Source organism: Micrasema longulum, unplaced genomic scaffold (genome assembly GCF_059751315.1).
Source record: "Micrasema longulum isolate JH-2025_06_02 unplaced genomic scaffold, ASM5975131v1 h1tg001722l, whole genome shotgun sequence".
In the NCBI taxonomy this organism is placed as follows: Eukaryota; Metazoa; Arthropoda; class Insecta; order Trichoptera; family Brachycentridae; genus Micrasema; species Micrasema longulum.
In genome coordinates, this window is record NW_028278900.1 from 124,970 (window position 1) to 140,590 (window position 15,621).

General features: G+C 33.6%; 1 protein-coding gene across 1 annotated transcript; it reads left to right on the forward strand.

The window, feature by feature from the left end:
• Window positions 1–29: 29 nt before the first annotated feature.
• Window positions 30–15,073, forward strand: LOC148274216 (3'-5' RNA helicase YTHDC2-like). Its single transcript, XM_088237441.1, is given in 12 exon segments — window positions 30–517; window positions 2,054–2,300; window positions 2,969–3,294; window positions 4,040–4,186; window positions 4,581–4,876; window positions 6,021–6,199; window positions 6,278–6,378; window positions 6,957–7,098; window positions 7,237–9,087; window positions 9,090–9,514; window positions 12,018–12,172; window positions 14,829–15,073. Coding segments are annotated over 11 exon segments (3,999 nt in total). The 5' UTR covers window positions 30–517; window positions 2,054–2,083; the 3' UTR covers window positions 14,989–15,073.
• Window positions 15,074–15,621: the final 548 nt, after the last annotated feature.

A 15,621-nucleotide genomic window follows, 5' to 3' on the forward strand; every position in this document is an offset into this window, starting at 1 on the left:
CTGCGCTGATCGTTGGCTAATCTCTGATTACTGCCATCTGCGCACGCGCAAATTGAGGTGAAATAATGTTTTAGTCGTGATCTGTGAATTTGTCTGTGTTTTTTCTGATTTGTTGGTTATGTCTTATCTTATATCGGTTTTTCGAATTTGATTATTTTTAAATTGGACTTGATATTTAATTCATATCGCTTCGATTTCGATAATAATACAATTGACCAAATCCTGTTTATATAATTTTCTGCTTCGTGATTTCATTACGGGAGTCAAGTGGAGTGTGGATATAGACTATAAACATAAATTAGTTCTGTCAAGAACGCCGAAAATCTGTTTTGAACATATATATGTATAAATATTGTGGATCTGAAAATCACATTTATAATCACAGACTAAAGATTAATCCATATTGTGAACGTACCATCTGCTAGGAATCTATCTAACTGTTATAATGAAAAACCGATAAAAAAAACATTAAAATATTACTCAAATAGATCGGCTTTTCCGTCGTTTGAAGTACATTGTAAGTAATCAAAACAATTTGAATATTGTTGCAACAAATGCTTTTTAGCACATCGTCTCTGCATATCGTATATGTATACAATTATTGTAATCACGCAAGTGAATCTGACATTCTAACGAAAACATTTAATGACAAATAGAATACATCATTCAAAACTTGAAAAAGTAATACTTTTTTTAATCAATTTTCTCTGTATCTATTGCCAAATTCACTACAACCAACTTCTTTCTTTTACGACTACTTAACTAACGCTTTTGAAGGCAATCTTCATCTTCAGGTTGATGTCCTTTACACCGACTTTTCTAAAGCTTTCGATAAAGTCAATCGCACAATTCTTCTGGCTGAACTGCAAGCTAATTGGTATAAGATATATTTTATTAGCATTTTTCATATCTTACCTTAGTGAATGAAACAGTTTATTCAAATTAACAATTTCTTGTCTTCTCCAATCACTGTTATTTCTGGAGTACCTCAAGGAGCCCACCTTGCTCCATTATTATTGCATATTTTTATAAATGATATCAATGTTTTTCAAAATATAAAATTCTGGCTTTTTGCTGATGACTATCTGTCCTTAAGTATCCTTAAGCCTCTGCCACATTAACATACACAATATTTTACATATTTTTTTTTTGTTGTTAAAATCCAATAATGCTGTTTTTAAGAATAAAATTGTTTAAACTAATAAATAAAGTATGTAAATTAAGTATTTAAACTGAAAAACAAAGTATATGAGTCCATGAAAATAACATTTTTATATGTATAAATTGTATGTATTTATTTGATATGTAATATATTTTCTTTACTAACTTTGTATACTATGTGGAAATCTGTTATTAGTTCTGAGTTAAACACTATATCTGTTTGTTTACTAAAAATATGCATGTAGAACTGTTGATTTCCCAAATAAAATAAATAAATAAAATATCAACAATATTTTGAATTTGTCCAAACTTTTGTAGACAAGAACTGGATTCAACAAGAGAGGAAAAATATTTTTGAGAAGGGAACATTGAAGTCTAGGAATTTCCAGTCCTTATGACCTGTCTTTGTTCTTTCTTTTTGTATTGATTAAAAAAAAAAATTACACCACAACAGGCCGGGAGGCCCAATTACAGTGGTGAATTATAGTTCAGAATACCCAGCATTGAGAAAAACCACATTTTGAATTTTTGTGATGTGTTATTTGTTGTTTTTTAATTATGTTTATGTTATATTATAATATTAGTAACATATTACAACATAGATGAAGAACATTTAAGAGAGGGTAATATAGAAGTCTAGTCTAAACATCAACAGATGAAAAATTGAAGGAATATAGATATTCAAATATAGGCAGAATGGTGAATGTTACACAGTGTGTAAAGTGGCCACTTAAACCAGCCATTGACAGGTCATAAGCCCTGTAGATGCTTATACTTCTATATTACCTTCTCTTAAATGTTCTTCATCTCTGTTGTAATATGTTAAAATAAAATATCAATTTTAGAAACAGTTTTTACTTTAATTATACTTACAACAAGTTATGTTTATCAGCAGGGGTAACGCAAGCATTTCTCACTTAGAATGGAAAAGAAGCAGCGAAAAGGGCGTGGAAAACGTGATAAAAACAATGGTATCGGAGAATGTGTCAGCATCACTATTGCTCTTCAATTTGACAACTTTATCAAAGATGATAACGAAACTGAGTTGAAGTTTCCTTCCTGTTTGTCGACCAAAGAGAGAGCTGCAATTCATAAAAAGGCCCTAAAAGTGGGACTTAAATCCAAATCTCGAGGCGCTGGTAAATAATTAATTTACATTAATATTTTGCAAAATTGTTGTATCTTAACCGATGCCAACGATTTAGAAATACTGTTCTTCTATCAAGGCATTATAAGCTAAATGATATATCCTAATTTATGAAAAATATACAAATGTATTTGTGACCAATAAAATAATATTAATATCTGACGTTGAGATTTTCGATTTCAACAATTTTTCCAAATATTTAATTTTATATTATAGTTGTATTCCAAAACTGGATACCAATCAATTGTGACTAGTTATTTAACAAAATAAATTATTCTTTAAACATTTTTAATTTGCTCAAAATATTACATTTGTTGGCACCTTCATGTGTAACTATATGGTTAATTAGTGTGCATCGAAATGAAATTTAGATCTTACAAACATTTTCTAGCCAATATCAGAAGACCGGGTCAGCCTTTTAGATGCCTACACCTACATATCCTCTTCTCAAATGACGTCTTCATCTCAGTGAGATGTTTATTTATAGTACATGTTAAATTTGTGTAATTTTTTTCTGATTTAATTAAATAGAAAAAAACAAATGATTAATATGTTTACTAGAAAGGCTGGCAATTAGTAGCTAACATGCCCTTATTTTATTCATCCATGTATACATACATAATAGGTAATATTGTACAATGTTAATAATTTTATTTACAGGTGCCAACAGGTATATCACTGTTTACAAAAGATCTGGTTCAACCTTAGTCCAAAAAGATGCCAAGCTGGTTTTGGATACAAACATGCAGCAATCTATCGCGGAACTGTTGAGTATGTATCCCATCACGAGCAGAGAGAAGGAAGAGTTGTCTAGCTGTTGTGAGAGAGAGAGGGCCCAACTAAATCACAAGTCTACCGGCTTCCTTAGTGGCGTAGTTCCCCAGATTCCTCACACTCAGAGTAATCCCGAAGTTGCAGCGTTTAAACAGGGACTACCAGTTTTCAATCAGAGAGAACAAATTATGAACACAATTACTTTGAATCAGGTGGAGGAGATATTTTATTATTATTGTTATTGAATTATAGGCATAAATTGTGTCCGTGCAGATGAAGAATATAGTTCTGGCGTAAAATAAAACTAGAACCCTGGACAGGTGTTTTTGACTCGATGGCTGCTCAGGTAAAATTCCTTAATAAGGAAATCGAGTGGAGATAAATCCGCATCATTGTGTAGTGGTCCTGGGTTTGATTCCTGAGAGGGTGTATGTGATATATTGATTTCAACGGTTGTTTAAACTGCAAACCTTCATTGTTCCTGGACTGGCACCTGAAGCGTATACTGATCACCTTACCTTCGCGTAACAGATGATCGAAATATGCTGCATTTGGTTTACAAATGCAGTGCCCTATGCACCACTGGGTGCGGAAAGGGGAATGATGATGGATTATAGGCGAGCAGTCCATAAATATATTACGATGATACTCGATAAAAAAAATATTTAATATAAATTTTATATTTGAAGCACTAACCTTGTGGTTATTCATTATAATAAAATAAATAAAACAACTTTGTTTTTAACCACAATTTTTTTTATTATTTATTTAATTTTTCCACTAACCAGTTTCAAAGCAAACCAGTTTCTTCGTTAAGGTTAAACCTTCGGTGGAAAAAAATATATTAAAAAAATTATTGGTTAAAAACAAAGTTGTTTTATTTATTTTAATATAAATTCTTTTATATTCAAAAGGATAAAAGTTGACCATAACACTGATTGTGTTAGGTGTTTTCAGGCAGTTATCATTGTGGGTGAGACGGGGTCTGGTAAGACTACTCAAATTCCTCAACTGATATTAGAACAGTGTCAAAAGGAGAATAAACCATGTCGCATTGTGTGCACACAGCCACGAAGGATATCAGCGGTTTCAGTTGCTGAGCGGGTAATTTCAATTTTATTAAACAATATAAAAACATTTGCTAAAACAATGTGATGAGAACCTCGCACATAAGATCACTCCCAGATAATTGAAAAAGATCGAATTCCAAAGTGATATTTTTCATCAAAAAATTTAGAAGGAGCTTTGCCTACACCAATAATACAAGTGCATAAAAACTCAAATTGTACAACAAACAAATAAATGGAAGACACGTAAATAATATTAAATCTTTATACAATTCTAAACAGTCGCTAAAGCAGCAGTGACTAATTGCAGGAAACACTGAATTTGTGAAATAAAACAGAATTTTTATAGTAGATATGTTTCAGTGAAAAGAGATTATTTTTCATTAAATGATTATGCATGGCAGTAATGTTTGCTTTAAATATGATTTTAGGTAGCGTACGAAAGAAATGAGCAAGTTGGTCAATCAATCGGTTATCAAATCAGGCTGGAATCCCGCGTTAGTCTCAAAACTGTCCTAACGTACTGCACCAATGGTGTCCTGCTGAGAACTCTCATGGGGGGAGGGTCTGCCCTGGCGGCCATTACACATGTTATTGTTGATGAAGTACACGAAAGGGATAAACTAGCAGATTTTCTTCTCATTTCCTTGAAAGATGCCCTCACCAAGTTCCGTGATCTTAGAGTTGTGCTAATGTCCGCTACAATAGACCCAACTATATTTTCAAGGTATGACTTTATCGCTAAAACTACTAATTATTCTCAATTATACTGTAGTTTCTTCAATAAGAACAAAGATTTGCATATCGTCGCATATCATAGTTGCGGTATACCCGGTACCCTCTGGAATTCGCAGATATTTTCCACACTCAGGCCTGGAAAAGTTAATTTGGTTTAATCCATTGTTTACCTGTTAAAAAATGACTTCATAACCAAGTTACTGTTTTCCATTCTCTATTAGTTAGATTTAACACAAATAGTCAGATATATAATTACACTTACATGTTTATAAATTTGTATAAACCACTTTGACTGGTTTCGAGGTTACTACCTCATCATCAGGAATTAAACTAACTTATAATTACAATTTAGTTTAGACAATTTTAGTTTAGACAATTTAGAATGATTAGAAATAAGTAAAGCCATTAATCAAAAACTTCAAATAGTAAATAATCAATTCAATTTAACTTTGTGTCCTCTTTTAAAAGTATTCCCCTTATGATTCATTTTATCTTCTTTCTCTTTCTTTCATTTTTCTGTCTCTTTCAAACAATATTTTATTATATAAATAGCAACACGTGTAATTATAAGTTAGTTTGATTCCTGATGATGAGGTAGTAACCTCAAAACCGGTCGAACTGTAACTCAAAATTAAAGTGGTTTATACAAATTTATAAACATATAAGTATAAAATATCATACCACAAAGGGAAAACATGTTTTTGATAACAACAATAGATATATAATTAATAAGGGGGCGGGAGGAGCTAATAGAGGCGGAAGTTTATATAATGATGAGGGATTTTTAAATATAATATTATTCATTAAGATTTTTTAAACTGTTTTAAACTAAAAAGCTGTGAATTTAGGATTGATGGCGTTCCACAAAGTTGCACGCTTTCTCAGTCGTCTTTTGAAACTTCAACAGTCTACTATAAATCCACTTTCTTAGCATCCAGCTGGCTGTTGGGCACACCGATGTGAGTTGCAATATTTCAGGCGAATCAATTTAACTCGAGTGGTCTAAGAACAAACTGTTTTATTAACTATATATTTAATCATGTTATTCCACAAAGTTAATTCCGATTTACGATTAATCAATTAACAATCCAAATAGTCAGCATCATGTAACAAATTTCCCGGTGTTCCTACAGATACTTCAATAACTGTCCAATTATAACAATACCAGGCCGAATTTTCGATGTTGAGAGGTTTTTTTTGGGAGATGTACTTGAGATGACAAATTATGTATCAAAAGATATGGAGAAAATTAAAAGTATTTTGAGAGACGAACCAAAAACCAAAGAAATTTCCAATCCTCCACCCCTACCCCGTAAGCTTATCAAGTTATAAATTAATTATTTTATGCATAACTAATATTTTTTGCTAATTTTGTATTTTGTATTATAAGGAATGGAGAATTTATTGATTCAGCCAGCTGAGCCAATAGATCCCGACTTGCAGGCTGATTTTGATGAATTTTTAAACTGTTGTTTAGTCGAAGGAAACCCGGTAAGTATCATACTTGACTTTTTATTTACTAAATAATATTGACAATGTTAAATTTATCAAATTAAGAAAAATAGTTATTACATAAAACCTACATTCATCATCATTTTTCCAATTCCATACTTCGCTCCCATACATTAGAGTTGGCACTAGAACTCCATTGTGAACTGCTAGTTTAGCCTCCTGCGATGAACATTTGTTTGCCAAAGTAGATTTCAGTGCACCGTTCACCCTGTTCCCGGCACTCACCCTCCGTTCAATATCTTTCTCGGTCTTTCCATCCCTAGTAAACATACTTCCTAGATACACAAATTCTTCTACCTGATTCAGAATATCTCCGTTCACACTGATTTCACATTTAGTTATATTTTCATCCCTTTCAAAAACCACCACTTTCGATTTATATTCATAAGCAAATCACTTTTCTTGCATACATCGTAGACTTTTGTTACCAAGAATTGCAGGTCTTCTTTGCTGCTAGCAAGAAGCACGGCATTATCCGCATACAGAAGACAGTTAACAGTTTATGCATTATGTATGAATTATATTCTATTTTCCGTTAATATGATATTAAATTTCAGGACTCGTTTGGTCAGATATTGTATATGTACATAACAGAAGGAGTTCCTCTAGATTGCCAACATTCCGAGACGGGAATGACTGGCTTGATGGCTGCAGCACACCACGGTGTTAAGGATACTCTGGGCCAGATAATATCCATGGGTAACATTGTTTTCTATTGCGAATATTATATATTTTGAGATGTATTAAAATAGAGTTAACATTTCGATCATTCCTATTTATTTTTCACATAGTTACTTTTAGAAATTCTTTAATTGATTTTTTATATCACATTTTCAGGAGCTAATCCATTGGTAACCGACAAGGAAGGAAAAAAAGCTGTTGATTATGCTAAACTTGCAAATCGAGAAGAATGTGTTCACTTTCTCGAGAATATGACTCTGGAAGAAGTCAAACCTGATTCTGGTACACCAGATAATAATATCTCAGGAGAGAAGTATATTGTGGATCTCTATTACCAGTCTATCTCCGATGATGCCGTCGATCACAATCTTGTCTTGGCAACTATTAAATATATTCATATGACACAGCCACCCGGGGGTATTCTTGTGTTCCTCCCGGGATATGACAACATTATAACTCTTAGAGATGCTATCCTATCTTGCGAAGACATGGATCAAAGCAAATATAAAATCTTCACTCTACACAGTAATATGCAAACCAATGACCAGAAAAGGGTTTTTTTCCAATTGTCCGACATGCGAAAAATTATTCTCTCCACAAACATTGCAGAAACTTCTATCACTATTGATGATGTTGTCTACGTTATAGATTCGGGGAAGGTCAAAGAGATGTATTATGAGTCTGCTACTGGAGTATGTTCCTTGCAATCTGTGTGGATTTCAAAGGCTTGTGCGCAGCAAAGGGCCGGCAGAGCTGGAAGAACGCAGCCCGGAAAGGTATACATTATGTGCTCCAATCGTAGATACGATAGTCTCATGGAGAATTCTACACCCGAGATGCTACGGGTTCCTCTCCACGAGCTCTGCTTGCATTCCAAGTTGCTGGCTCCTAGTAACACTCCCATAGCCGACTTCCTGAGCAAAGCCTTGGAACCTCCAGCCTTCTCCACTATACGTAATTCAGTAAGTCTTCTAAAAACTATCGGAGCCCTCACTGCGATGGAAGACTTAACCGAAATAGGTCAACATCTCTTGGACCTTACTATCGAACCTAAATTAGGTAAAATGCTCTTGTACGCATGTGTCCTGAAATGCTTAGATCCGATACTAACTATAGCTTGCAGTTTAGCAGTTAAAGAACCATTCCAGCTTAGTGTTAACCCCGTTAATAGGAAGTTAGGAAGCGAATCGAGAAGAAACTTCGCTGCGGATTCCTTCTCAGATCATATGGCACTTTTACGAGCTTTTCAAGCCTGGCAAGTTGCTAGAACTAATCATTCGGATAGGTCTTTTTGTACTAAAAACTTGATAAGTGGAGCTTCGATGGAAATGATAGCAAGTATGAGATCTCAACTACTAGCGCAATTGAGAGCGATCGGCCTCGTGAAAGCCAGAGGTCCCGGAGATATAAAAGATTCTAATACAAACTCGGAAAAGTGGCACGTTATTAAAGCTGTCCTTGTGAGTGGTCTCTACCCTTCTATCGCCAGAGTGGATAGAGATGATTTAACATTGAGAACGAGTAAAGAAGTGAAGCTGGCTTTCCACCCTAGCTCAACATTACATTCACCTGGGGGTAAAGCAGGACTTTTCAAGTCTCTGAAATCTATACCTACAGATTGGCTTATATTTGAAGAAATTTCAAGAGTCGGAAGGTTTTGTTTCTTACGCTGTAATACGGCAATCACAGCGATGACTGTCGCATTGTTCGGGGGACCTTTAAGGCTCAGTCCGAGTGCTCTGAAGTCGAACTTGGCGGGACTCTCCGACGATTCAGACAGTGAAGAAGAAAATAATTGTTCTAATGATATGAGTTTTATAGCATTGGATGACTGGGTGGTTTTCACTGCTGATTCTAATGACGCTTTAAGCATTTATCTCTTGAGACAGAAGTTTGCAGCTTTGATGATACGAAGAATGCTACATCCGGCTAAGTTAACTGGTCAAATGGAAGATAAAATCATATCCACTATTGTCAATGTCCTGGGTATGGAAGAACGGAATGTCGGTTGAACCAACCGCCCGGCATCGGTCAAAGACCTAAACCTTTGCTTATGGATTATCAATGGCCCGAGTCATCTAGACCGAGAAATAATGATCATGACTCGGGGTCTAATAATTATGACTGGAGAATGTATCAGCAACCGAATCAATTCAATTACTACCCCCAGCAGTCTAATCACGGGTCCAACAATCCACCTAAACAAAACAAGTTTCAGCAAAACTACTCCACATATCCTTCCCATTCCAATGTAAAAGAGGCACCAAACAATGTTCTGCTCGCTAATATAGAAAAATACTCAAACCAAACTGATTCCACAACAAGATACTTTATCATTAAAGCGACTAACCCAAAAGCTATAGAAACTGCGCAGAATACAGGAAAGTGGAATTTTGTGATGAGTACTGAAAGGAAATTGGTGAAAGCTTGCCTCGTAAGTCATTTTTCCCAATTACTTTATTTTGTAGTCAAATTATATTGCAATTTAAGTGAATGAGGAAGTTCGGTACTACGGAAAATTAACCATGAAAAATGCATAAAAATGGTTTTAATAGAAACGAACTGCTTTGGTATGTCACAGATTTATGTGACCACGTTTTCGCAATAGCCAATAAATTGTAGCATTATGCTGTTGTGGCAACCATGATTGCAACCAGCAACAGACTTCCGGTTTCCGGGATAGCCGTATTTTTTGACATTTAGTGTGTTTGGGATACACATTATAATAATTGTACGGAGTTAACTTTTAAACGTCAGAAACAAAAACTACTATTTGTCTTGATGTAATAACTTATATTTACATTTAAGTTATTAATTTAAAAATACTTGGTACACGATATTGTAGAATGCTTGCAAGTCAGCAGTTCGTAAAATAAAGTGGTCACATGTCAGCCTCGTGGTGTAAGGGGCAGCGCGTTTGCCTACCATTTAAGAGGTCTCGGGTTCGATTTCCGACATGAGCCACTTTTAGGAAGTGGAATAACGAAAGCCGATTTCCATTGGGTTGGAAAGTAACCAGGTGTGAGGGAAAAATTAATAATATGAGTAATAATAGATAAAGTAAAAGGCAAAGTCATATGAATTATCGACAAACTCAATTCATCGCTGCCGGGATTTAGTTTTGATAGAAAGCAGAATGCGCGATACTTCTGATTCATCGACGACAGAGAAAGGAAATTGAGGGACATTGGAATTTTGTGTATCGTTCATATCATGTAACAAAGAACGTTTTAAAGCTTCGTCAATCACCACCGGAGGGGTAGAAAAATGCAAGTTTAGTTTGTTAAGGTTCAGCGAACTACCTTTATCTACAGTGGAAATAGCTTTGCCCACCCCAAGTGAATGCAGGAAGTTCCAAGAACGTGCGGAAAATAGATTATCAAGTGAATCTTTAATATGTCTTCTTTTAGCATTCCGACATAGTTGGTTGCAACGATTTCTGAGTGTTCGAAACTTTTCCCAGCCAAAGACAGAATTGATTAATTTGAGTTTGGATTTAGCTTTGTTGCGTTTTGCCATCAATTTTAAAATGTCATTGCTAAGCCAAGGAGCTGGGGGATATTTTAGTTTCACTTGTCTTAAAGGGGCGTGGGTATTAACTCTTAAAAGACTGTGGTAAATAATCCCTTTGCGCGCGGTGATGTAACATCGTGTAAAAGACGGAATATTCTAAAGTTCAGACATTTGAAAAAAATGGAAAACATGGAGACTACTGTTTAATAACTCCTTTTCCATAATTTATGGGAATAAACATATAATTTAACCCTGTTATAGCAAAATAAATTGAAAATCACAAATACGCCGCTCATGTTACGCGCGTGCGTCCCCCATCATTGTCATTAACCAACTGAAGACTAAATCTGTTTTAGATGACACCCGTCGCAGAACAGCGTCTCAGTCTTCCTAGTTATGACTTCTATCTTCATGCTTTGTCTTGTATAAGGTATCTGTATATATGTGTTGCTGAATTAGCGGACATTCATGCTTCGCGTAGCAAGGTTAAATATTTTTTGTATTTACATATAGCATAGTGATACAAATTTTACTTTCCAAATCGGGTGTGAAAACGTCCATTTGAAGATTACAAAAAATACGAATTCATCATTTAAAAAAATAAGAGAGATATATCAAATCTTGTGTCCTATGTCGACTAGTGTGACATCACAGCCACACAAGAGTTAAACAAGCCAATGACCGTACTGTTTAAAGAGTTGACTTTTATATCGAGATTGTCCGTTTCATATATCTCCTTCCAGTCAATGTTAGAGGCGTCATTCTTAAATTGTTCTTTGTTAATATTGCTAACATTTCTAAGAAGTAAAGTCTTTTTGTGATATTGTGGACAGTTTATTTTATAGCTTAAATAGCAAGGAGTATCTAATACAAAAAAGTAAAAATTAAATTACAATTACTATGGCAACTGCTTTTCTTGACATTTAGCATGCCAACCGCCGGCTTAATGCAATAAATAATAAATTAAAATATCGGTTTTGGAATATTTTCCATATTTACACCGGTGAAATTCAAATATGTGATTGCGCAGCAGGATTATACGTCGTGAAACGTAAATATTTTGACATTTAATATTAGGTGTTCACGGATGTTCAATTGTGATCGCGAATACGACAAACAACCATGGTAAGAAATTGTTATCACGTCTCTTATTAGCACGTCAATAGTTATTGAGCTACAGAACTCTATGGGCGGTAATTTTGAAGTTTTGATGGGATTTTCAAAATTGAAAAACTTAAAAAAAATCATAGCAATGATAATACGATACATAACAATAAAATGTTTGGCTCTGTTTGATAGTCTATAAACAAATAAAAAAAACGGAACTTCCTCATTTCAGAATTGATTGTAAAAAAATACTTGTTTTATCAAGGTGCTAATCTATCAACCATAAATATGTATCGAGTGTATTTAATTATTTGCAGACTGGAAAAGTGTTTTTATTTTTCTCAATTGGTGGAAATATTTCAAAATTCTTTGGGTGCGCCGAGTTTGTGAACACTCTTTGTAAAAATGAATTACCAACCACTCACTCATTGAACTGGGCATCTACTCATCAACTCCCTCACCATGTCACAAGGTAAAATGAAAATTTATCTGTTTTCGAAAGTAATGCTATTATTATTATGCTAATGAAAACAGCATAGTGGAGCTGTTGCTAAATGCTAATCATAAGTTTGGTCACAATTTCCTTCCGCAAAAAGTCAGCTACGTTTTTTGGTCTCTTTTTTTTAATTGATTTCCATTTTTCTAAAAAATCTAAATCAGAAAAAGATGGATGCCTTTTTTCCCCTTAAGAATTTTTGAACTTTGAATTTGAATTTTATAAATTAAAGCTGAAACATTAATCATCGATATATGAATAGGTCCTTTTTTTTTTTGCATCACAACAGATCTGGAGGCCTAATTACAGTGGTGAATTACACCCAGGCTTAAGAAATATCACACCTTTTTTGTGTTCTCACCGGGAATTGAACCCGGAACCTTCTGTGTGTGAGCTAAGCGTCTTAACCACTACACCACGGAGGCCGCTGCATTCTAATTTGTAATGGATTTTTTTTAGGAATTGGAAGTCAGATTATAGTTGAGTGAATATCTCAATTATTTGCCTTATTTCAGATCAGTTCAGTGCCGAAAATTCGCATTTGTTATAGCAACATGTTCTTTTTGCAAAACAGTGAAAAAGGGTACAATTAAGTAAAATTAGATATAGTACAATTATGTAAAACTAAATTAAAATTCAATTATAAGCCAACATATTAGATACTGTCTATCCTCATTAGGTAAAGTAAATACCGGTACTGAGGTAGGCAACATTTATTTATTTTTATATAATACAGCCATAGAATTAAGAATGGTCCAGAAACCGCATACGCACATCAAACATAAGGTGACTAAACTACTTATAAATTAGTAGGTTTACGCTTTGACCCATTAGTTTCTTAGTAGACGTCGCTCAGTACGCAACTCCTGATTTGAATTAAACTATGCCGTGTTAGGTCCTTTTGAAGTGTAGAAATACTGCTAAGATCTTAAAGAAACAGGATGCAATGTAATGTGTAATTAGCAAATGAATGTGTATGTAACAAATGCATTACTAAAAAATTTAATTATTTTTCCATCTGTCAGATTGTCGAAGAAACAAAATGAACATTTCGTTAGTGTTGCCAGGGTAGTAATTTTTTTTACCCTACTTTGCTCATCTAATGAGAGAACTAATAAAAATTGGATCTCGGATTAAACAACTCTACCGTGGACATTATCTTTAAAACATCAAATATTATTTAACATGGTATAAAAATATCCGTTTTATGTAAAATAAAATTTGTTTTGTATTTGAAGTTTAAAGTTCATGAATTCAATTACTCTTATTAAATGACCCTTTACTTATCTACTTTGTTGTCTTGATCAATATTTCCGCGTGCACAATAAAATTTTTGAGAAATTAACAGATTGCTTTTTTTTTTACCTTACATTTGTGTTATAATTATATTTTTCCCCATCGTGCAACATTATGCGGCGGCATCACGAATGCGCACGGCGAAAGTGAGGCATAGTGGGGGAATTATTGGACACAGTCCGATGTATTCAAATATGATTCTACCCTCCGCTCCTTCTGGACTATTCTTAATTCTATGAATAAAGCATATTTTGTCTTAGTAATGTGCAGAGATGATTTCAATATAGAAATCTTATATAAGATGAAATAATGTTTAAAAATATGAAAATCTTATTTATTTATTTATGGACTTATTCAGTCATTTATTCACATTTCCTTAAAATACACACAGGTACAATTGAAATAAAATACAACTAAAGAAAACTAAAGCTAGGTCAAAAAAATAAATAGTAATTACTACCTCAAGACAGGATCCTGTATATCTTGGCGATTGTTTAAATCTAGAAAGACTAACACCAAAAAAGTCCAGATCTTGTCTCGAGTTATAAAAATTATGGAACTGAAAAAAATATACAGAAAAAAGTCCAAGAAGGTAAAAACTGATATATAAATAGTAGAGTCCAGTGAATAATAATAACATATGAAATTTGACAAAATAACATTTTTGAAAATGCGACACACTGACGAAAAAAATGGTGAATCACACACAAACTCTTAATTGCTACCCATTTTTGTATTGTATTTATTTAGATAGTTGTATGGGGTCTAGAATTTCAACCGTCCATGCGCTCAGTAGCTGCAAGACTTGTTGTTATCTAAATTCTAATTTTATAAATTTGCTTTTTATTTCGTTTTTAATATATCACTTAAACTCTAAACTTCATTGTCAAATAAAAAATTTAAAAAAAAAAATGTAAATAGGGGCTAGATTTCTTATTGTCCATGTGCTATGTAGCTGCAAGACGTTCTGTTATCTAGCTCATATATATCACAATTGGAGACGAGGAACTAGAATCCCAACCGTCCATGCGCTCTGTAGCTGCAAGACGTGTTGGGATATTTATTTATTGTACAGCGCCCTTGAGGTGATTTTCACAAAAATGGCGCTATATAAATTATCCAAACATTATTATTATTAGTTGTACAAATAAAATTTAAATAAATCATTTAATTTTTTAAAACCCACTAAGGACTTCTTCGGATTTATGTTTTGCAGAGGAATAACTTGGGCAGCATCCGTCATCTGATTTAATACTTAAACGTGTATGATACGACATCTTATGACAAATGGAATTGAAATTCTTGTTTATTGTATTAATTATTTTATTCATTTCAGACATTTAATGAATGGATTACAAGAAAATAGGAGAATTTCAACAGCTAGAGATGGACAAGAGCTGTGTGCCAATAGCGGAAGGTCCCTCATGACTCTTCTTGAATTGCCGTCCAGGAAATTCCTCAACAGTGGTCGACCAATTCAAAAACAAATGAACTAAATTTTTTTCTTTAACTGAAAAAACATCTTAAAATTTCAATTAACCCAATTGCTGTGTCTATTATTTACATGCATGTCTTGTATACAATTTCATTCAGCATGGATCTCTTACTACATAATATACATGGCAATTTTCTCATGTAAATTAATTCTCAAAATAATATTTTCCATAAACTTACTTGGTTAAAAGAGGGCAGATCACCTTTTAGAAATGTACCCATGGTCTTAAATTAAATTTTCAAAATACATATTTTATTTAGAATACTATCATTTGCATAATATTCAATTTGATTAAAATCTGTTAAACAAAACAAAATGGTAGCTTTAAATCACCAGTTTACTTATTACTTAAATGGTTTTTAGCTGAGAATTTAAAGAGTTTTCAAATAATATAACATATTAGTACTCTTATATATAGGATACAAAAATGTTTATAATTGGTGTTGTAAAAATTTTGTAGCAACTAGAAAATGTAATATTTTTTTATCTTCACACTTAAGTTCTTTTAGGATATCCTGTTTACTATTAAAGCTAGGGTTTCCTAGGACAGCGGTGCCCGTATCTTAACGGCCGTAGTGAACGGTGATGCGGTGGACAGCCGTCCTAACAGTGACTAGAGAGTGGTTTTATTTTT